Consider the following 23730-nt stretch of genomic DNA (forward strand, 5'->3'; position numbering starts at 1 on the left):
ACCGACAGCAGCTGCCTATGAAGGCTCTGTCTCGGGACATGCCTATGATGACTATATTAATTGCTTTTTGTGGGCGATAGGACAGTCCTTTGCGGGTAGATAGCATCCACCCATCTTGTGGATGTAGAAAATGATGCTCAAAGGCAATAATAATCACAGGGATACAAGCCAAGTTGTGCAGCGTGGAGTTAGTGTCTAAGCCCGCAGCCTGCACCCCTGCCATCATGACAGTAGGAGTTGTTTCCAAGTCACTTTGCTAGGGCCTGAGAAATGGCTCGGTCAGTAACACACTTACCTTGCAAATATAAGGGCCTGAGTTCGATCCCCAGAAGCCTCCTAAAAAGCCCAGCACAGTAGTAACAGCTTACAACCTCCGCAGTGGGATGCAGGGGTGGGGGTGGGGGTCATGACAGGTGGATCCCTGGAGGCTTGCTAACCAGCTAGTCTAGCCTATGTGGCAAACTTCTATGCCAATGAGAAACCCTGTCTCAAACAGAAAACAGAGGTACAATGCTGGAGGTTGTTCTCTGAACTCCACATGTATGTGTATATACACATACACATGCATATGTGCACACATGTGCACACACATATATACACACACAAATAATAATAATACAACTTTACTAGATGCTTGGTACGACACTACCCAGATGTGCTACGAAAACTCTAGGAAGTGTTTATTTGTCTAGTTTTAAGTAGAGAAGTATTTGTATTTCCTGTTTATAGCTCTGTGTTGTTCATGTTGCCAGGAGATATGAGTCTTGGAAAGCATAAGGAATTGGTAGACCTGTGTGGTGACAGCTGACATCCATGGATCCTTTAAGATACAATACTCACTGTGCTAAGTACTTAAACATCCAGGGCAGCTGCTTAAATGGTGGTTTGTCCTCTGGTGCCATGGTGTCCTGAAGCCCAAGGGACCACTCATTTAGACAGACAAGTGGGTGTGACACAGTCCTCCATCATGTCCTAGATCTTCAGAAACTCCCTCGTCTCTGCACACCACCAAATCCCCATTCTTTCCTTGGTTGTGGGAGAAGCTCAGAGTAGGAAGCTTGGCACTCAGCTTCATGCTTAACCTTGGATAAGCCACTTGATTTGATTGGTTGGAGTGAATGCACACTTGCAAGAAGCAGAGTTATTGGTTAGTTCTCCAGACATGTGAAGTGCCTAGGAGGAAAGTCAATCAAGCGCTCCCAGCGCCCTTACCCAAGTTTGGGGAGGAAAGCTAAGACTCTCCTTATCGTCAACAATGCTGAGTGATGACCACATTGCAGTGATGCCTTTTAAGACCAAGGACTTCACCCCGCCTCCCTTTTGCTCCCTCCCCTCAGGAACCTATCACTGCATATTCAGATACAAGAATTCATACAGTGTCGCCACCAAAGATGTCACCGTCCACCCACTGCCTCTGGAGTCAGATATCATGATGGACCCTTTGGAAGCCAGTGGTCTGTGCACCAGTTCCCATCAATTCAAGTGCTGTGTGGAAAAGGAGGAAGGGGAAGAGTACTTCGTGACTTTCCACGTGGATTCCTTATCCTTTCCTGCTGGTAAGAGGCAGGCCACCCCATTTTTAGGTCCCATTAGCTCATAGAAATGAGGTTTTACTCTTTAAATAGATATTGAAAAGTTCCCAGAGACGGAGCCACACTTGCTGTCCAGGAACGTAATCCCGGTTACTCAGGAAACTGATACAGATGGATTCATGTGCTAGGCCTGCCTGAGCAACATAGGGAATTCAAAGCCAACCTAGGCAACTTAGTGAGAGACCGTGTCTCAAAATAAAAGAATGGAAAGAGGCTGAGGATGTAGCTCTGCTTCAGGAGGTCCACGGCATCAGTTCTCTCGGTACTGGATAGAGACTTCATCAGGGATGAAACGTCATGGAGACTTCTTTGTTATCTTGCTTTGGCACATGGCTGATGACTCTCTAGTTTGAAGCAGAAACTTTGGGTGGAGCCCATACATTCTTCTCCATCTCCACTCTCTCATTGTGGCCGACTAGACATTCTGATAACCCCTCCTTCTGTGTCCTAAGATAACTTGATAGAAAATGTCCCAGTAATCCTTCTAAATGCATGACTGGGCCAGCAAGACAGTAAGAGAGAAACAGCCAAGGACCAGAGACAGAAAGAAAGTAAAGTAAGACTCACACTCAAATGAAGGCATTTGCCATTATCAGCGTACCAGAGCCTTGAGCTTAAGGCTCTGGAAGACCTTGCTCTTTAAAACGTTTTTTAGGCCAGGTGGTGGTGGTGAATGAGACTAGCCTAGTCTACAGAGTGAGTTCCAGGTGAGCCAAAGCAGCACAGGGAAACCCTGTTTTGAAAAACAAACAAAAACAACAACAAAAAACCAAGCCAACTCGTTTTTAAAGATTTATATTATTTTATGTGTATAAGTATTTTTGCCTGCATCTATGTGTGTGTATCAGATTTATATAGGGCCTGTGGAAGTTAGAAGAGGATGTTGAGTCCCCTGGAACTGGAGTTATCGATGGTTATGAGCCACCACGTGGGTCTGGGGACCAAACCCAGGTTGTCTGAAAGAACAGCCAGTGCTTCTCAACCACTGAGCCATCTCTCCAGCCCCTGTCTCAGTCCTTTAAATGGAACCCTAGCCTGGTGGGAGCCTACCATATCCCATGCCTGGGACAATGACAGGATCTTCAAAGAGTATCATGCTCAGTAGAAGACCAGGGCAGAAAAACAAAAACCCATCAGTCGTGGTTAAGAGTCTGGCTTCCTCTCTGGGTCGATGCAAGTTCCCCTAAGTGCTGTAACTTCCTTGCTTTTAGCCCACTTTGGATGCTGTTTGCATACTGTGCAGTATTTAAGAATGCTATGTTGAGAAGTTAGCTTCCGGTTCTTTATTGGTAATCATCTTGCAAAAGTAAATAAAACAAAGTTCAAATCCTCTCTTGTCAAAAGTCTCACAACTCCGAATCTCAAATGCACACGGCTTGTTAATTCTTGAGAAAAATAGGTAAGGAAAAGGTAAAAAAAAAAAAATTAGGTATGGAGACAGAGAGACAGCTTAGTGGTTGAATGTGGGGGCTCTCTGCATCCACCACAGCCAGCAAAGCAATGATCCATTGACGTCAAGAAGGCAGTTTGGTTCGACACAACTCAGTAGCTGGTGTTGGTTCAAACTTCAGGAGTCTGACCCTGAGTAGTTTATTTTAGGCATATTTAAACAGCATAATTTGGTGAAAACATCCCTGGTGATAATTAATCCCATGTGCACAATGAGCATACATAAATCTCCCTGAGGACCAAAGTAAGCTAAATAAAGGGCAGACATGATTACATCTTTGTCAAGTACATGCGACACCTTCCATAAGGATAGGTTCTACAGATTGAGAAAAGCAAACTCGTGATAAGGGCTTAGGAAAGGATTCAAGTGGTGTGGTCTCAGTCACACAGATAGTGCAAAGGTCACCAGGCCATTAACCTCTGCTCCCAGCCTTCTGGGCAGATGAAGGTTAGGCATCCCTTCCTTAAAAGGAACAACTCTGTATATTCCTGGTTCCCCTAATGCTTAACTGTGAGCACAAGGATCCCCAGGCCTCCTACAATTGAAGGCTCTTGCAGAGGACCTGAGTTTGGCTTTCAGCATCCCCATTGGGTAGCTTACAACCATCTATAACTCCAGTTCCAGGGCGTTCGGCACCTTCTTGTGGCATCTGTGAAATCCTCATGTACATGATACATATAAAGACAGGTGGGCACACATAAATCATAAGTAAATTAATAATAATAATAGCAAATAATAATTTAGGTGTTTATTTTAATGTCTAGAAAGGCCTATGTTATATAAAATGCAATGCATATAACACTAAATATCCTAAATGTATAGCATAGATTGAAAAGGCAGTGGAAATTCGGAAAAGTAAGACTCCAGTTAGATAGAGAAGGCCATGTTACAGTATTGTATGGCAAAGAATCAACCCAGATATTGAAGAGTGCCAATATCTCCACATTCTGAGGCCAGTATGCATAAACTGGGTGCTTTTCATGTGCCAGATACTGAGACAAGCACTGGGAGACATGAAGATAAATGGGAGTGGGTGGGGGACTTCCTCTCCTGGAGCTTCTGGGTTAGTAGAACAGAATGACCTAAGGCAAGGGAGAGGGCTGAGTTATTAAGAACATATACTGTGCTTGCAGAGTTTGAGTTCGGTTCACAGCACCCACCTTAGGTGATTCACAACCACCACAACTACAGCTCCATGGTGTCTGGTGCCCTCTTCTGGGCTGTGCAGGTAACTGCACTAACAAGCTTACACAGGCACCCATGGGTACACATCATTTTTAAAAACTTAAATAAATCTTCAAAATATAGAATGGTCTATAAAGAGGTGGTTATAAATCACTGTGAAGCAGGGTGCAATCAATATGCTGAGCAGGATGTGAGCTCAGACTGGAAATTATGATTGGCCTAGGTGACATTTGGGTTAGCATACATTCAAAGATGAATTCAGTTATTCTGAGAGCCAGAGGTTATTTTCACATAAATATGTGAAACCACACTAAAAATAAATGTCACAAATTCCGAGGAGAATCTGGGGCAGGTTTGCTTGTCTTAGAACATCTTGACAACCTTTGTGTCTTGGCTATCCAAGTTGTGAATTCACATTCTCGATAACACTGTCTTTAGAGAAAGAAGTCAATGGCAAGCAAGCATGCTACAAATACAGTCTCCCGGCAAACGCACCACGCTGGTGTCCCCAACACATCGATGTGTTTTGCCACTTTACCAATGCAGCTAACAGTTCAGTCCGGAGCCCATCGATGAAGCTTACCCTTCTTCCAGGTAAGTGCACTGAAATTCCTTTAAAATCATATAATCATGAGCAGAGACTCCTCATTCAATGCCTCCTTCGTTTGGCTACTCCATAAATACATGTCAAATACATTCACTGGGGCAGGCCTTGGGTGAACCATAGGGAATAGTAAAAGAAACAGAGGCCATGTTCTCTGGCCTCTAGCCTAGAGGTGAGATAGAGAGATGATTGAAGATGCTGTCACAACTGCTGTGGCAGCTGTAAAGACAGAACTATTGTGGGTGGCCAGAAAGGCTGTTTGGTTTTGGTTTAAGTCTGCTGCTGATAGTGGAGAGGGGTCTTAACAGATGAAGTCCTTCCAGGGCGGAACCCAGAAGGCTGAGTGGTTTGCGAAGCAGACTGGGCAGTATCTGTGTCCCGCTGAGATTCCCTAGAGAGAATGTCAAGGGAATGTATCCTCACTAACACTCCTTTCCTGAGAGAGAGCCATTTGAAAAGAATCAGTGGGAAGAAGAGGTGCCTGCCTTCCCCATCCTCTGTCACCACTGGGCCAGTGTGACCTGGCCTATTCTCAAGGTGACTGTGTGACTATTTCTATGTGAGTCCATGTAGAAGAAATCACCCCAGTCACCAGAGAGGCAAAGTGATAAAGATGATTTCCTGGAAATGGGATCCCTGATAGACAAAGGTTCCCTAATTCTTCTACCTAGTTTGTTTGGTTTACTGAACATTCTGTGGACATTCTGGCTCATATTGGTAACTGGGACCTGTAAATCAAAGTGGGAAGGCATATGACCTTAAGACACTTGGCGAACAGCGTAATCTCTTATTTGGATGAGCATACATTAAGTTCTTATTGTTTTCCGTGGTTTAGATTTCCTCTACATCCAAAATGAGAGTTTAGGGGATTAGAGGTGGGCACAAAGCAGAAGGAAAAGCAATTGCAGATTATAGGAATTTGCTCTGGGTTGAAAGCAAGAAGGGGCTTTGGAAAACCAGGAACAGAATGAAGGTGTTTAGTTCCCACTAGGCCACTAAGAGCAAAGGCAGTATGAACGCTAGCACCAAAGACTGTGCAGCCTGATCCTGATTCCTTCTTCCTTCTCTTCCTGTAAGTTGTCTCTTTTGAAAATTCTTATACGTGTTTTTAATAATCAAGACAGGGCAGGGCAGGCAGATCAATGGTAGAGCAATCTCCTGCCATCCACAGTAGCTCTGACTCTGTGTTGATCACAGCAGCTGAGATAGCGTTTCCCCTCACACGCACGAGGTCAATCATCAGCCAGACAGAACTGAAGTGAGAAGACTTTACACATGGACAGGCTTCTGAAGGGGAACTGCCCCCACTTGTGGCTCCATGCTGGGGCTTAGAAATAGTCAGAATTCAGAGTGATTTGGATCTCAAGTTTTTAAATTAAAGGTGTTCAACTTCTTTTTTTAAAATGTCACTGTAAGTTTTCGTTGTAAACGGCACTGTATAACACAAGGACCGTTTCATACAAGTGCATAGTGTATACTGAGTTTACGTCCAACTTTCATGCCCCTCTTTCCTTCTCCCTCTCTCCCAATAGTCCTCTTGGTTCCCCTAGATTATTGCATCTCTACATTCATGATATATATTTATATATGTGTATATATATATGCATGATTTTATGAATCTATATAAAATCTAGGAACCACAAATGAGAGACAATAGACAATATTTATCTGAGAACGGCTTAATGTGTAATAGATCATCTCCAGTGGCATCCAGTTACCCCCAAATGGCATAACTTTGTTCTTCTTTGTGGCCAAAAGAAATTGCTGATTGTCCCTTTCGTTTCCGTGTTTCTGACACAGGGGAGAACATCACGTGCCGGGATCCTGTGATAGGGATCGGGGAGCCTGGGAAAATCATTCAGAAGCTGTGCCAGTTCTCCAATGTTTCCAGAAGCCCTGGCCAGATCATCGGTGGGACCATCACTTACAGATGTGTGGGCTCCCAGTGGAAGGAGGAGAAAAGAGGCTGCATCTCAGCCCCCATCAACGGTTTGCTCCGGCTGGCCAAGGTGAACCTGGAACCCTTGACTCCAAGCCCTTGGGGAGGAGCATCTTTGTGGCTCAGCGGAGTTCTCAGCACTTAGGAAAATGAGCCATGCACCACTCACTCCAAAATACATGGCCAAAGCATGTTGTATTGGCTACTTTTCTAGTTACTGGGACAAAATATAGGATAAAGGCACCTTAAGGAAGGAAGATTTTGTTTTAGCTCCCAATCAGAGGGTGGAGTCCATCATGGTGGGGACGGCATGAGAAGGCTGGTCACATGGCATCCACAGTCAGGAGACTGAGAGAGAAGATGGCCCTCAGCTTGCTTTCACCTTTTCATTCAGCCCAGGCCCCAGGCCCAGGGAATGGTACCATCCACACTTACAGCGGGTCTTCCCACTTCAAATATCCCAGTCTAGAAACTCCCTCTTAGTTGTGCCTAGAAGTTTGTTTCCATGATGTTTCTAAATCCCAGCAAGCTGACAATCAAGGTTAACCATTCAAAAAATGAAACCTAGAAACACTTTAAAAACACTTAAACTTGAATATGAAGGCAACAAAGTATATGTGGTGCTCTAGGATCACCCAGATGCCTAAACTCAACTGCTCAGCACCTCGTGTCCAAGACCTACAAGGGGTGGGTGGTGTGTTATACTTTCTCAGTGATCTCTTTCAAATAGTTCTGATAGCAAATAGCTATAACATTTTCATAAAGAGATAATATAAAAATAAGATTCAATAACGAATAGTTTAATTAGGAAAATGTTGAAAGTGAACTGCCAGATGACATTGGTGGACATTTCTCAGTATGAAGTGTTTTAAATAAAACAAATATCTGTGTGTTCACAGAAGGGACACTCATCGAAGGCTTCCTATAGAAGACAGGATTTTTTTTGACTCATTCTTTTTAAAGAGTTAAGAATGTAGAGAGTTAGAAAACAGATATGTACAGTAGATGATACAATCTGTCTTATGAGTAGAGATACTCTGAGACTAACAGGGGACAACTCTTTTATTTTTATAATAGTATTTTTATTATGAAAATATAATCACAAAATTCCACCCCATTCCCGTTCCTTCCTCCAATTCTTCCCATGCCTCGTGTTCCCCCTTTTTCTTTAACTTACATATTTATGCACACACACACATACACACAACCTTCTCAGTCCATTCACTGTTGCTTATAAGCATATGATTTCTGGGCTGACCACGTGATATTGGATAGCCAACTAGGACATTCATCCCTCGGGGAGGCTCTTTCCTCTGCTCTCAGCATCTCTTAGTTGCCTGAAGTTCTTTATCTAGGGTTGGGACCCCGTGAGATTCTCCACTTACACGTTAGCGTATCTGTTATTGTTGTCCATGTGTAGACCTTGCTGGGGCAGCCGTACTATGGAGGTATCCTGGGCGAAGCTTCCTTTGTCATTCCTAGCAGACACCCTCTCACGGCATTTTCCAAGTCCCCTGGCTCTTCCAAGTCTCCTCTTCCTCAGTGTTTCCTGAGCCTTACGCGTAGGAGTTATGTTGTAGGTGTATCTACTGGGCTGGATGCCCAGTGCTCACTTATTTTCTGCATTTTGACCAGTTATGGGTTTCTATGATTGTTTCTGTCTATTGCAAAGAGAAGTTTTGTTGGTGTGGGTTGGAAGCGACACTTATCTGTGGGTCTATGGGTAGGAATTTAAAATGCAGTTAGCAGTTATGTGGTTTAGTGAAATGGTAGTGTACGGTTCTCCTCCAAGATCTGTGACCTCACTAGCCCAGTTGACTAGGTTTCTAGTAGCAGGCATGATTTCCCTCCTGTTGAATGAGCTCTAATTCCAATTAGACGGTGGTTGGTTACTGTCAAGATATGAGGGCCACTATTGCAACATTAGCGATATCTTGCCACATTGGCACCCTGTAGCAATCACATATATCATTCCTTTGTTTCTAGTTACATTTCAGGTTGGTCTGTGTTTAACTCTTTGCTTTCTATATGCATGAGGTCTTAAGTTTTTTTCATCCTGAGGGGCATGCACAGATAGTTTAAGGGGCAAAGGCTTCAACTTACAATATATACTATTGATTATGAGCATTGAGGAAAAAAAAAAAAGGAGACCACAGCTTCCAGATAACCAGGATGAAAATGTCTTCATTTGTTCTGCCTTTTTTTTTTAACTAGGCATTGATCAAGAGCCCCTCACAGGACCAGAAGCTCCCTACATACCTGAGGGACCTTTCTGTTAGTTCTGTGAAGGAGGAACAGGATATCCGCTCATCTCCAGGGAGCCTGGGAGCCATCATTAGCATCCTTGATTTGCTCGCAACAGTTCCAACCCAAGTGAATTCAGAAATGATGAGGGTAAGTGCCCTTAAGCCTTGTGGGAGTTTGGGGTCTTACTTTCTTACACCCCTGGACTTGTGTTCAAGAAGCATTCCTTCTTCCCAGGAAGATTCTTCTTTTCCAGAGCACTGATTTGGATATGAGAATAGCGTAGCATGCTCTGCAGGCTGTGACTTCTAGATTAGAGGGTTCTCAATTTCTTTAAAGAATCTCTGTTTTTGTTCCTTTGTTTAAATAGAATGAGTTCCTACTAGTTTTCTAGGAAAAATAGGAATTAAGGAAGTTACAAAGTATGTACAAGGTGGGTGTGATGGTGTCAACTTGGCATCTAGGAGGCAGGGCTTTTGACACACCTGTGAAAGATTGGCTGGGCTAAGGTCAGTGTAGCTGAAAGTTTTCCTGTGTCCCACCTGGCCCACGGTCAGGACAAAAACATCTAACTACAGCCAGCTTCAGAGAAGGTCTGTGAGAGAATGTCTTCATTAAATTAATTAATATAGGAAGACCCATCTTAATTGTGGGGGGCACCATTCCCTAGGCTGGGGATCCTGGGTTATATAGGAGTAGAGGATGTGAGCTGAGCATGTGCATGCTCGCATTCATCCATAGCTCTCTGCTCTTGACTGTGGATATAATGTGTCCAGTTCTCTTAAGCTCCTGCTGATGTCACTTTTCTGCCATGGTGGGCTGTAACCTGGAATTGTAGGCCCCTAAGTTGTTTTTGTTGGGGCGTATTTTGTCACTGCAACACTTTTTACAGCAACAGAAAGGAAATCAAGACAAGATTCTCACAGGTATTGCATTGAATGCGAACTGTGAGGTACTTGTTGTTTTGCGAGAAAGGAAAAGTCCTAAGAGTTCAAATGGAGAGGCTTTAATGAAGGGAGACTTACGGAGGTAAGTTAGAATAAAATACGTGAGGGGTGGCAGGGCACTCAGAGACCAGCGCCTTTATAAGCCATTACCACACTATAGACAAAAGATTGGAAATCACACAACTGGAGTCCCGTGAGAGCTGAAGTCTTGGAGGAGAGCACTCTCCTCACAAGCTACAGATTTTGAAGTCCAGTGTGGTTTTTACCAGAGACAAGCTTGGGAGGAAGAGAAGAGGGCAAGGGGACACTATGGGTAATTATGTCAACTTCTTTTGCTCTCATCTTCCCGTCGCCTACCCCCTAGTGGCCAAGCCCAACAAGAGGCCAACAGCATGGAGCACAGTAGCAAAGTTTTATATTTATGGGTAGGGACAGCACAACCAGCAACCATGGGTTAGGTAGCTTGGGTAGAAATGTACTGTGTCACTGTTCTAGTTGTGAATCAAGGTGGCTGCAAAGTCATGCTCCCTGTGAAAGTGTTGGAAGAGCCTTTCTCCAGCTTCTGGGGAAACCATTCATACTTTAGATCCTGCAGCACCACTCCAATCTCTGTCCAATCCCTTTTCTCTTCTGTATTTTGTGAAGATATTCTTGGAGTTGGGAGCCACCCAGATAATGCAGAACAAATCTTGTCCTAGGTTCATTGTTGCTGTGTTAAACACCATACCCAGAGGCAACTTGGGGGAGGGAAGAGTTCATTTCAGCTCACAGAGGAAGTGAGGGCAGGAACTTGAGGCAGAAACCAGAGAAGAATGCTGCTTGGTAGTTCACAGGCTCCTGCTTAGCTGGCTTCATTATATAGCTCAGGACCACCTGCCCAGGACCACATGGCATTGCCCACAGTGGACTGGGCCCTCCTATATCAGTTAAGGCAACCAAGACAGTTCGTCACAGGCGTGCCCACCTGCCATTCTGCTCTAAGCAATTCACTGACTGAGACTTCTTCTCAGACAACACTTGTGACTCTAGGCTGTGTCAAGTTGGCAGTTAAAGCTGACTAGAGCAGATCTTTAATGCAATTACATTTGTAAAGGCTCTCCGTCCACATAAAGTCACATTCCCAAGGTTTGGGTATCAGGATATACCTTGTTAGAGGCTGCCACTCAACCTGTTCCATGGGCTTATTCTCCTATAGGTCAGATAAAGCAAAAATAGGGAGAAAAACTATTTTCAAGAGAAGGGAATGAATGAAAAGCACTGGGCCCAAGCTTAAGGAAAAGAGAAAGAAATTGTTTATCAGAAAACAAAATGCCTTGGAAACACTGTCATAGCTTATTTGATGCTCAGGGCTAGAGCAGGTCTTCTGAGACTTGTGCTGGTGACATGGCCCTACCAAAAAGCCTTCACAGGCTTGTGATTTAAAGTCAAGTCAACCAAGGACGTGGAGAGACGTTTGTAAAATGTTTACCAAGCAAGCGTGAGACTCTGAGTTCAGTCCCCAGAACCCATGTAGAGAAACTGGGCACAGGGCTTGATCCCTTCTCCCCCCCCCCCCCCAGTACTGGGGACAACAGGAGGATCAATCCTTGGAGTATATCAGACATGCACTTACACCGAATCAGTGAGCTCCAGATTCAGTGAGAGACCCTGTGGACAGATGTTGTGAAAGAGACCCGATGTTAACCTCTGGCCAACGCTAACCTCAGTACCTTCATGCACACATATATATGTACACCCATAGGCATACATATACAAAAATACAATAAGAACCCAAAAAAATCAAATGACAAAAAACAAGAAATAAGATCCCTCCCAGCCAGCTAAGTAGGTCTTAGTAGTGATGGGGATGATTCTCATAGTCATTGTTACTAAATGCTCAGCAAAGTCCCACAGCCTTGTACTCCCTGCCTCTGCCATGCTCTGTCCTGAGAAAGCAGGGGACAGATCTCTGCTTGTGATGCCTTAGATTCTCTGCTTTTCCCCTTTGCTTATAGACGCCAACCAGTACCCAGAGAAATGCTGTTTTGTCTCTTTTATCTTGAAAAAACGGTTTGGTTGCCCACCCCCCCCCCCATGTCACCTACAGGATGTGCTTGCTACCATTAATGTCATCTTAGACAAGTCCACCTTGAACTCCTGGGAGAAGTTACTCCAGCAACAGAACAACCAGAGCTCTCAGTTCCTGCATTCCGTGGAAAGGTTTACCAAAGCACTACAGCTGGGGGACCACCCCCCTCAGTTCCTTTTCCACCCTAATGTTCAGATGAAGAGCATGGTAATAAAACATGGCCGCCCCCAAGTCTACCAACAGAAGTTTGTCTTCACAGACTCTGACCTGTGGGGTGATGTTGCCATTGATGAGTGTCAGCTGGAAAACCTGCAGCCCGAGTCATCGATTGTCACTGTGGCTTTCCCGACTCTCAAAGCCATCCTTGCCAAGGACGCACAGAAAAAGACATCTTCCAACAGCTTAGTGATGACCACCACCGTCAGCCACAGCATCAGCAAGCCGTTTAGGATCTCCATGACTTTTAAGAACAACCATCATTCAGGCGGCACGCCCCAGTGTGTCTTCTGGAACTTCAGCCTTGACAGCTACACAGGGGGCTGGGACAGCAGCGGCTGTTCTATGGAGGATGACGGTCAGGATAACAGGGACAGGGTCTTCTGCAAGTGTAACCACCTGACGTCATTCTCCATCCTCATGTCCCCAGACTCCCCAGATCCAGGATCTCTCCTAAAAGTACTTCTGGATATCATTTCTTACATCGGGTTGGGCTTTTCCATCTTCAGCTTAGCGGCCTGTCTAGTTGTGGAAGCCATGGTGTGGAAATCAGTGACCAAGAATCGGACTTCGTATATGCGCCACATCTGCATAGTCAACATTGCTTTGTGCCTTCTGATTGCTGACGTCTGGTTCATTGTGGCTGGTGCTATCCATGATGGTTACTACCCACTCAACGAAACAGCCTGCGTGGCCGCCACCTTCTTCATTCACTTCTTCTACCTCAGTGTCTTCTTCTGGATGCTGACCCTGGGCCTCATGCTCTTCTACCGCCTCATTTTCATTCTACATGATGCAAGCAAGTCCACCCAGAAAGCCCTGGCCTTTTCCCTAGGCTATGGCTGTCCACTCATTATCTCCTCCATCACAGTGGGGGTTACCCAGCCGCAGGAAGTCTACATGAGGAAGAATGCATGTTGGCTCAACTGGGAGGACACCAGAGCACTCCTGGCTTTTGCCATCCCGGCATTGATGATTGTGGTGGTGAACGTGAGCATCACAGTTGTGGTCATCACCAAGATCCTAAGGCCTTCCATTGGAGACAAGCCAGGCAAGCAGGAGAAGAGCAGCCTGTTCCAGATCAGCAAGAGCCTCGGGGTCCTCACGCCCCTCTTGGGGCTCACTTGGGGTTTCGGTCTTGCCACAGTGATCCAGGGGAGTAATGCTGTATTCCACATCATATTTACCCTCCTCAATGCCTTCCAGGTAAGCCATATATCCAGGCACCAGGATCTCAGGAAATGCCCGTTCTTGTGGGATGAACTAATGATAGAAACACAAACAAGAGGAGGAATGGGGAAGGGTTTGAATGCACAGGAGACCTAAGCGTCAGAAAGCAGTAATTGCAAGCACTCTGCCTCCGTGGAACCTTGAACCTTTTATCAGCTGCATTATGACTGGGTTCCAAATGTGCCCGTAGTACAATTAGAACGAGAGTCATGGTTCTAAACTAAGTGATGCTGTTTACTCAAGATAATCTTGCCCTAGTCTTACCTTTTAAGTAAGAATAGCGCTGTCACTAAGTCAAATCACGGCTCCAGTTAGTCTCTGTGAGCATCTGTGAGCTCTGGTTCTGTGAGAACAGACTTCCTGTTGGTCACTGTATCCCCCCCTCTCTAGTGCCTGATAAAGACCTTGGTCCAAGGTAGGTTCTCAAAAGCCAATGGAAGGAAGTAGATGCTGAGTACCATGTAGTTCCTCCAGAAAAACACATGGAAGAATGAAGGCCCTGCATATGCCAGTCTATCTGGTGGTGTTCAGATGAAGACATTTCTTTGCTCTCTGGTAGTATCTAGTCATTTACAGTAGAGGCCGGTTTGTTAGACAAGCTGTAAGAGAAAGACAGGCGACAAGGAAGCATCTTGCCCCTGGGCGCTTGTGACAAAACCCATGAGTCCCAAGTCCGACCACCGTGTGCTATGAGCTACAAGGTTCTTAGCTAATGGTTTTCAAGATATGCTCCCAGGAAAGGAAATATCTCATCCGATGATTGTCTTCACAATCTAGGGGGATAAATGAGGAATAATGTCGATTAGAGAAGTGTATTAGCAAAACCCCGTTCACAGTCAGAGGAAAACAGAAATGATTGCCCTGGCAGCTAACATTTAAGGCCCCCTACTGTGTAAGTGTTGTATCACTTAACGTCATCATGTCCTGGACTCATCACACCCACTCAGATGGGGAAAGAAGTGGGGCAGAGTCAACACCGGCTTACTAAGGCTTTCTGTGGAACTGGATGATGGTGTGCCATTAAAATGCGGTCCTTAATCCTTTCCACAGGGACTCTTCATTCTCCTCTTCGGCTGCCTCTGGGATCAGAAGGTAAGAAGAGAGAGATGGGTTCATGTTTCTGGCAAGGTCTAACATGCCCAAACGGAGTCTATTGAATTGACACTGGTTTCTTTTAAACGATATAGGTCCAGGAAGCCTTGCTGAATAAGTTTTCATTGTCAAGGTGGTCTTCTCAGCACTCAAAGGTAAGCCTGGTCCTGAAGAGACTTTACCCTCATGGACTCCGTTAATGCGATACAAGGAAGTAGACTAACTCTTACCTTGGGGTTGTGGTCAGTTGGGTAAAACATAAACAAACCCCTCTGCTTCCGTGACTAATTCCAGCACTCTGTCATTTAGTTCCACAGAAACCATTAGTAAGCAGATGTTAGTCTTTCCCACCTCTTTCCCCATCTTAGTGGATGTGATGAGTCCAGGACATGATAATACAAGTGATACAACAGTTACACAGTGAGGGCCTTAAATGACTAATCAGTGACTACTGCTTCTTGCCACAGTCTCTGGTTCGATGTGCCACGCACATCTCTTGAAGATGTGACTCCACAGCTTTCAATGGCAGAGAATCTAAAGATGACATCTAAGCCAGAGCAGTGGTGCATATTTGGTTTTTTGTTTGTTTGGTTGGTTGGTTGGTTGGTTTTTCAAGACAGCGTTTCTCTGTGTAGTTTTGGTGCCTGTCTTGGATCTCACTCTGTAGACCAGGCTGGCCTCGAACTCACAGAGATCCGCATCGCTCTGCCTCCTGAGTGCTGGGATTAAAGGCGTGCGCCACCGCCGCCCGGCTGGTGCTTACTTGTAATCCTAGCACTCAGTAGGATCTCCCTGAGTTGGAGACCAGCCTGAGCTACTTAGCAAGTAACACCAGGGCAGCTAGGTCTCAATAGTGAGACCCTGTCTCAAAACCCAACACCACCAGCAGCACTATAGAGCCCTTTAGGTGAAAATCAAATTCTCAGTGAGAAGCTTCTGGGTAGAATTCAAGGAATTAGAAAAAACAATGTAAGAAATAATAATGAAAATTTCTATAGTTCACTCTTAGAGTGCAACTGTTGTCCTTGTATATGATGGCTACCTTTCATATGCCAAAAGGTACTGGAAAAAAAAACTAACAGTAAAGTTAAAGAAAAAAATCTACAAAACATTAAGACATGCATTTCAGCAGGGACACAACTTAACTTATGATTAGTCTGTAAAAAGAGCTAAACTGGTTTCTTAGCAAAGAAAGATAAAACAGAAAGGGGAGGAGAGGGGAGAGAAGTAGGGAGGGGAGGGGAGGGGAGGGGGAGGGAAGGATGAATGCAGAGGAAGTAAGGGAAGAAGGAAGAAAAAAGTGAGGAACAGGCAAAGAGAAGGAGGGAGGGAGGGGAAGGAGACAGGGAGGGAGAGAGGAAGAATAGGGAGGCAGGGCCGAAGAGGGAGTGAGAACGCAACTCATATATATTTGCAATCTCTTCAGTTCAGAGCCCACCACTCGACCTAAGGGACAGAGTTAGAAACACAGGAAAGCGACCCCTAGAAGGCAGTAAGCCCCCCGCCCCCCAAGAGATCCAAGCAGCCCTGGTCCCCCAGACTTGCTTTGTGACTGTCTTTTCTTCCCTCTCTCTTCTAGTCAACATCCCTGGGGTCGTCGACACCCGTGTTTTCTATGAGTTCTCCAATATCCAGAAGATTTAATAATCTTTTTGGTAAAACAGGTACGTAGTGACTACTAGGTGCTCCCAGGTGGACCAGATCAGACTGGCCCTGACCTAGTACCTCTGCTTCCACCCCCATTTCCTGGCAGGGACCTCAACAACTGTGTTTAGGGTAGAGATTGAATCCAGGAACTTGCTTATATGTTCACAAGCGACCAGGAGCTTGCTAAAGAAGGGCAGCTACTCTAAACGGGCAAGTAATGGAAGCTCATGAAGATTTTTGCAATCTTGACAAGCCTCAGAGATCTATCAATAGAAACAGTATCTGCAAGTTTCTGGGCTTGTCCAACGCAGAAATCTTTTTATCATGTTAAGCAGTAGACGCATCACTTTTCTGTGTCACGCGAAGAATCAAAGTGGAAAATTTGATTATAGGATTCATTTCAGTGTGGTTCCTCCCACTTATAGAGCAGGTTTATTCCATACGTTGACATTTCCAAACTGGGCATACGTACATGAGCCATCACCGGGGCTAGACAGTCTATCAGATAATCGTAAGTTCTACCTGGGAAATAGGAAATGAACAGTGTTAACGAGTGCACAGCTGCTCTCGGCTAATCAGAATGTAAAACCCAGTCCCAACCACTGCCTCCCACAGCACGGCCCCATCACATTGCCCTGACAGGACAGTCCTATCACATTTCTGCCCCATGGGACAGTCCCCTCACACCACCCCCATGGAGCAGTCCTGTTTACACAGACCCCTCACAACACGTTTCCGTCACACTGCCCCTCCCACAAGAGAAAGACCACACACTTGCCTTCCATTTCATTTTTCTCAGTGTTGGGGATCAAATCCAGGTTCTCAAGCATGCTAAGCAAGCACTCTACCATTGAGTCGCCTCCCAGCCTCATGTCCATCCTTAAAACCAGATCTCACAATTGCAAACTTAGATTGTGCTCTCTTCCAGACTCTGGGCATCATACCCTTGCTATCAAAATATATCTGAATCTGAATATTCTGAGAAGTCCATGGAGACTGAATCTCCACTGGATATAGTAGAGAACTGGGGAATCACTCCAGAGACAAGAGAATTGTCCCTTTTCACTTCAAATGTCACTAATTTAACCCCACATGAAATGATTGGACTTCCTGAGCATTTAGCATTTCCAATGAAGTGAGCAGAAATTAAGTAATCCGCTGAATATGAACTTTGCAAAATATCAGGCCAATAGAATACACTCTTTAATTGTGAATGATCCAGTTCTAAGTTGGGAGGTGGGCTTTGTTCCTGGGGTGTCGGGGCCTGAGATTCCTGGTCCCTGCTGTTGGATACTCTTGCATGGGCCATCAGTACAGCCCTGCTCTGGATAATTTTTTTTGGGGGGGGGGCTAATTCCTGTAACTTTGGTTTATGTTGTCAGCAGCCCCAAAGGTCCCCCCAGACAGTGATGGAAACCCTGTTAGCAGTGGCAGTTCATCATACTGATGGTAGGGTAGTCGCTTCGGCCCTTCCCTTGCCCAGTGTGTGTTCTCTGTCTTCCTTGTGCACAGCGCCTGCCGTCTGCCCACACAAGGCTGAGCGGTCCCACCAGCTGCCCTCCCCACTCTGCTGGTCCTCGGTACTTCCGTTGGTATCTGTCCCTTCTTCCCACCCTGTCTCTTCCTCCCTTATGGTTATTCTTCCTTTTCCTTGTCTCCCCGTTATGAACCTTCGGCTCAGTGGCTAGCTCCTTCCTACAAACTTCCCCAAGTCAAGATAAACATGGGGACCAGGAAGTTTTCTTCATGTAGAAGGCCCCAGGTCCATGCATGTGGGCGCTTAGGGAGAGGCTGCCCACGTTGAGATCTTCCTGTCTTGTGTGGAAATCTGGCTGCTGGTGTGTCGGGGAGTAGTTAGTGCTTGGTGGCTGCCGTGCATGCTTGAGGACAGCACTTCTGTCGTTGGTTCTCTGGCACGCTGGGTTAGGGAGGAGGGCAGGCCTGGGTTGGTTTCCAGGCATGACTGCTGGACCAGAGCGCATCTTGGTTCGTTAGAAGATGTTCGCACCCCAAAGTGCGTGAAAGTTTGTCTTTGAGGCTGAAATGCTGCTTTGCCTTCTTTTTTTTTTTTTTTGCAGGAACATATAACGTTTCCACCCCAGAAACAACCAGTTCGTCTGTGGAAAATTCATCTAGTGCTTATTCACTGCTCAACTAGAACCAGACAAAACCAAATCGGCAGAACGTCTCAGAAACAGGGCATGTGCCGAGCAAAGGGACCCGTCCAAAACTCTGGGTAAAGTGTTCTCTCCGCGGACTTCTGGGAGCAGATGCTGAAGAGACTCTTTCAGTAGAGAAGACACTTTGTTTTGCAAAGACAGACTAAAAGCAATTGCCACGTTTATTTTTATTTTCACCCCATTCCTTATATAATGCCAAATATGTATAGTATTTAAAAGAAACCCCCCAGGGCCCAACTTTTCTATATGTATTGTAAAATAGAATTTTGAAGAGAGTTTTCGCCCCACCCCACCCCTCCTTGGCTACAAATCTCAGTGTTGACTGGAGTTGTAAGTAAAAGGCTAGTACTCCGGAGTTCCGTGAATTCAGGGAAGAAAGAAAGAGTGAGAGGTAGGAAGGAAGGAAGGAAGGAAGGAAGGAAGGAAGGAAGGAAGGAAGGAAGGAAGGAAGGAAGGAAGGAAGGGGGAATAATGTAGAAACCATTCGGGAGCACATTTTAAGGTTTCCACATCAAGATCTAATATGATCACTCAGCACTGAGAATGAAAATGTATGCCTCAAAGCTGGACAATGAACTGAAGTCATGGGGGACAAGCTAAGTACATTCCTGATGATTCCCTAGTTTAAAGGGTAGAATCAATGACAGAGGAGAAAATAGGAAGGAAATCATGCCATGAGGATGCTTCTGACTGGATGATGACATTTGTGAGCAATGTGCCCAAGGAGATCCATGTCCTCATGACAAGGACGTACATATGAACCTTTGTATGTCGAGGCCTGAGCAAAGTAAGATGAACACACAGAGGAAATCTGACAGCAACTCTGTCAGCTTCAATGAAGGATTCATCTCTCATGGTTTGTCAGAAAAGCACTGTGTGAAAGTTTGTTTGACATTTTGCAAGCAATGCATGTATCTGTATATATTATACCCAGTTATTGACAAATTTCATATATTGCACTGAACTCAGACTCCCACATCTGTCTTATGTGTAACAGCTTTAACCAGGTACTTTCTGTGCGTTATAGAATAGATTTTAATAATTGTGTGGCGTGTACATTTTTTTTATTGCCGCTGTGACTTCATCCTGACTGTGGAGATGATGGCCCTGGTGTGCTTGCTATACAGCTTGCCGTGTACTGTCTCTTCCCGGTCTTCTGTGTTTCCAGACCAATATACATCCAGAGTTTCTGTGGTCTGATTCGTGTTTATTACAGCCACTTGGAAGGCTTCTGGAGAAAAGCGTACAGTAGGCTCTTCTGTGCTCCAAGCAACACTTGGCTTTGACAAGCAAATGGCAGATGTCCCCCCCAAGGATTAGGTCATTTGTGCATTTATACCTGTGTGGTTTTTTATATGTTTGTCTCTCAAAAAAAAAGTATTTGTTAAAACTACATCCATGGTAGAGCTCACCATGTTCAGCATCCAAGAGCAGGTCATACAGTTTATATCCAAGCGTAATCTCGAAGGAACAGCAGCAGTAAGGACAGTATCTTAGTTAATTTCTCGTTGCTGTAGGAAGATAACTCTGTCAAAAGCAACTGAAGGGAAACATGGTTTGTTTTGACTAATACTTCAGAATACGGTCCATTGTGGTGGGGAGAGCATGGCTGGGGGGTGTGAGGCCAGCCCCTCACACTGCTTGCCCGCCGGGCAGTCTGGAAATAAAGAACAGGAGGTGGGCAAGGCTAGGAGAACTCACAGCCCTCCCCCAGGGACACACCTCCTCTAGCCCGCCCGGCTCTACTTCCTAAAGGTTCCATAACCTTCCCAAACAGCACCCACAACAGGGTGGGGGTCAAGGGTTCAAATACAGGGGCCTATAGGGGACATTTCACATTCAACAACAAACAGCAGGCTCTTCAGGGCAGTGGCGGGTTTTTAAGGAATGAGAGCCTTTGTGTGCCCTCCATTGGGATGACAAGATAGAGGAGTCCGAACTCCACCCATCACACATTGACTTGGATTCTGAAAGTTTTATTTTTAATACTTTTAAGTACTTTAAATCTCTTTCTTTTAATTCTAAGCTTAAATTCTACTTCTCTGTTCTTCACAGAGGAAGAGAGAGGTGGAACAGACAAAGTCCCATCCAAACTGAGTTCCGTTTCTACACTAGTGCCACAGAGATCTATTCCCACACTTGTGTAAGAAGCAGCACACACTTAACGGCTCATGATTTAAAGTCCTTCCAGGGAACAAATGTTGGTATGCAGATGTGGATGAGTTCTCCAGGGAATCTTCAAGGCAGGGCAGAGTTCAGCAGAGAGAAAAGAGAGATGAGTCTAAGATGAGGCATCCTTTGCATTAGAATCGGGTACTAGAGAAAGAATGACTTGGCCTGATTTAGATTCAGGAGCACTGACTGAGCCGGGGTGTTGCACAGCATGACGGGGCAACCTTGACATCAGAGAGGCACAGCACCAGGGAAGGCTGGGGCTGTGATGCTCAGGGAACACTGAACTCTGGCCCACTTCCTTGGTGCCCCTTGGGAGCCATTGGGCTTGACCTTGTGAAGAGAACCTCCATAACAGCATAATAGCAGGAACTTTCAGCTGAGTTCCATAGGATGTGGATCTGGCCCTCTGCCTGCTTTCATGAGCAGAGACACGTTTCCCTGTCACCAGGGCACATGCCCACACACGAATTCATACACAGACCCCACAAACTGGCATAGGCACACAGGAATATGTGTGCACAGACATGCATACACACACACACACACACACACACACACACACACACACACACACACACACAGGCTCATGTGAATACACATTGACACCCAAATACACAGGCATACATGTACACATCTCTGTCTCAACTGAATGGCTCATTATTTAAAATTCCCTAGAGGAAGTTTGTTAGTTTGTAAATGCAAGATTCAGTAGGGGGCCATTCATCTTGGGGCAGACACATACACATTCACACCAACATGAACAAACACAGAGGCCCCTCAGTCTTTCAAGGCACAGCACTGGACTCCAGGAAAGGCAGTTGAAGATACAGCTTGGTGTTTGAGAATGCATACTGCTCTTACAGAGGAATCCCAAGTTCGGTTCCCAGCACCCATGTTGGGCAGCTCACCACCACTCTAACTCCAGCTGAAGGGAATTTGTTGCCCTCTTCTTGACTTTGAGGGTACTTACATGTGCATATTCCCCTCCCTGACACACATGTTTACACATAATTAAAGTTTTAAAAATGAATTCCAGAAAATCTGTGTGCCAAAACGCTGAAGGAGTACTTAGTGGTTTTCTGCTCACCACCCCACAACTGACATTTCTAAACAATAAAGTAAATGTAGTATCCAAAATTGTAAACGATGGAAGCACACAGGTCTGTGCATTAGGTGAAAGCCAGAGACTGCGCCCAGTTCTGCGGCAGCAAGGGGCACTAACTGTGGCAGAGAAAGGGTGTTCAATGCCATAGGTGCCACATGAAGCCTGTTCACTTTGCTAGGAGAGCGCTCCTGCCTGCCTGTATCCCATATTCTGTGTCTTTCATTGTGTAAAGTAAATTCATGGGCTCCAGCTTTCTTTCCACAATGGACTTTCCACTAAGGTGGTTTCTTGCAAAAGAATCTATGCCAATATTTCAGGGTTTGTGAAGTTGGATTATCCAAAAGCACACAATTAGTGCACAGCAATGTTCTCAGGGACTGCTCTAAGCATCACCCAGCATCTTCCGGGGCGTAGGTCACTAAGGGAGGAAATGAAGAAATGCCCTGGGAAGCCAGAACCTTTGGTGCTTTGTGCAGGGCCCTCCAGAGAGGTCTGTGTCTGAAGAAAATGTACACGGAGATAAGAAAGAATACAGCAGCCAGTCAGTGTGGAGAGAGACGCGGGGGAGTTAATCCCAGTGAGTGGAGCAGTAAGTCGCAGCCAGATAGGAAGACAGAAGAAAATTACATGAGCTGTTTATGCAGGGAGAGAGTGTTTGATCTGTGACATGTAGAGGTGCCATGATATGGGGCCCTTGCACCCCCAAAAGAAACCAGTGACCCAGGCCAATAGAAGCCTGGTTCCTTGAGAGTCCACAAGGGAGGAACTTAGAGTGAGCATCTATTTCTCATTTTTAAACAGAAATAGCATTTCTATTGCAATCAGATGCTATGGGTTTCTAGAATTATGACTCAGAGTTTAAAATCATGTCCTACTAATATGTCAGTGTAGAGCGATGCTTTCTTTCCTGATAATAAAATAGCTAATGGTTTGCCAAGCTTTCTTTGTATAAATTGTCCATTTTTCAGTCAAGTGCTGCCCCAGCTGCTGATATGAAGCTGCTGCTTCGTATCAGCCAGAGCCCAATCTCACTCCCCAAACACCCCGTGAGGACTTCCACTTTCCAGACACAGAGGATGCCAGAGGCCCACAGCTGAGCTCAGGCAGGGCCAGCAGCTTCTGTCACACCCTCCACACTCCCAGGAACGTTGTGATGATCCAGCGCCATACCGGGAGTTTAAACAAGGTCCTTAAAGCAAAGCCGTCAGGACCTAAACATCTAGGAAACAAATCCACTCATGTCTGTTCCAACATGTGTGATTCAGTTGGCTGAAGCTAGATCCCTCGTGCCCTACCAATACCTTGTAGCGGTTCTCGAAGGAGCTGAAGTTGGTAAGGCTCCCACTTCCACAAGAAGAGGGCAGGTAGGCCCAATGGCTGAAGTCTACTTTGAGCAAACACCTGCTATTCGTTTCCAAAGGCCACTGCAGGTATGGCAGCGGCCACCAAGGGGCTCAGCTGTAGGGTTCTTCCCTCACAGCCCAAATCCTGCTTATGGAACCCCTGGCAAAGCTAAAAACAAAAGTGACATAGTCCACCCCTTCCAGACAGGCTGCCGAAAGGGATTTGAGGAAGCCAATAATTGTACTGACTCCTATTGCCACCCTTGATAAACTGAGAAGAGACAGGTCCCCCCCTTCCCCCCCCCTTCACAAACGGGACCAGGCAGGAGCTACGGGAATCTGTTCCCATCCCAAGGCCTTTATTCTTTAACCCAGAGCCAAGTGAAGTATGCTGGCAACCATGACAGATTAAACATAACCACCCCAGGAATCTAGCGGGGTGGGGGGGGGGGGGAGCTTATTCTCAGCATGAAAGGCAACAGGAACCAGTTGGGCAAGGCCTGGGGAGATGGCTGTCACAGCCCACTTCCGACAGCGCTGGACAACAGAGTCCAAGAATGTCTTCATGCTTGGCCTCTCTGGGAGCGATTTTGATGAGTGCCGTCTCCTGTCCCCATCCTGCCAGTCAGCAACCCCCTCCCCCCCGCCCCCGCAGTTGTGGAAAGAAGTGTTTGATTTTGATTAACCGAGGAAAATTGTTACATCCATTTGCT

General features: G+C 45.7%; 1 protein-coding gene across 4 annotated transcripts in view; it reads left to right on the forward strand.

Moving 5' to 3' along the window:
• Positions 1-19584, forward strand: part of Adgrf5 (adhesion G protein-coupled receptor F5) — a 97108-nt gene extending 77524 nt beyond the window's left edge. For 3 of the 4 annotated variants that reach the window (XM_052745385.1, XM_052745384.1, XM_052745387.1), the window contains 9 exons: positions 1338-1556; positions 4666-4821; positions 6632-6840; positions 8985-9164; positions 12048-13451; positions 14526-14567; positions 14663-14722; positions 16147-16231; positions 18293-19584. In XM_052745385.1, coding sequence (XP_052601345.1) covers positions 1338-1556; positions 4666-4821; positions 6632-6840; positions 8985-9164; positions 12048-13451; positions 14526-14567; positions 14663-14722; positions 16147-16231; positions 18293-18372 — 2435 coding nt within the window. In that variant the 3' untranslated portion in view covers positions 18373-19584. Of the gene's footprint in view, positions 1-1337; positions 1557-4665; positions 4822-6631; positions 6841-8984; positions 9165-12047; positions 13452-14525; positions 14568-14662; positions 14723-16146; positions 16232-17596; positions 17664-18292 lie in introns of all 4 variants that reach the window. The other variant, XM_052745386.1, reaches the window with a different exon arrangement.
• Positions 19585-23730: the final 4146 nt, after the last annotated feature.

The sequence above is a fragment of the Peromyscus californicus genome, unplaced genomic scaffold, assembly GCF_007827085.1.
Source record: "Peromyscus californicus insignis strain IS unplaced genomic scaffold, ASM782708v3 Scaffold_19__1_contigs__length_69161282, whole genome shotgun sequence".
NCBI lineage: Eukaryota > Metazoa > Chordata > Mammalia > Rodentia > Cricetidae > Peromyscus > Peromyscus californicus.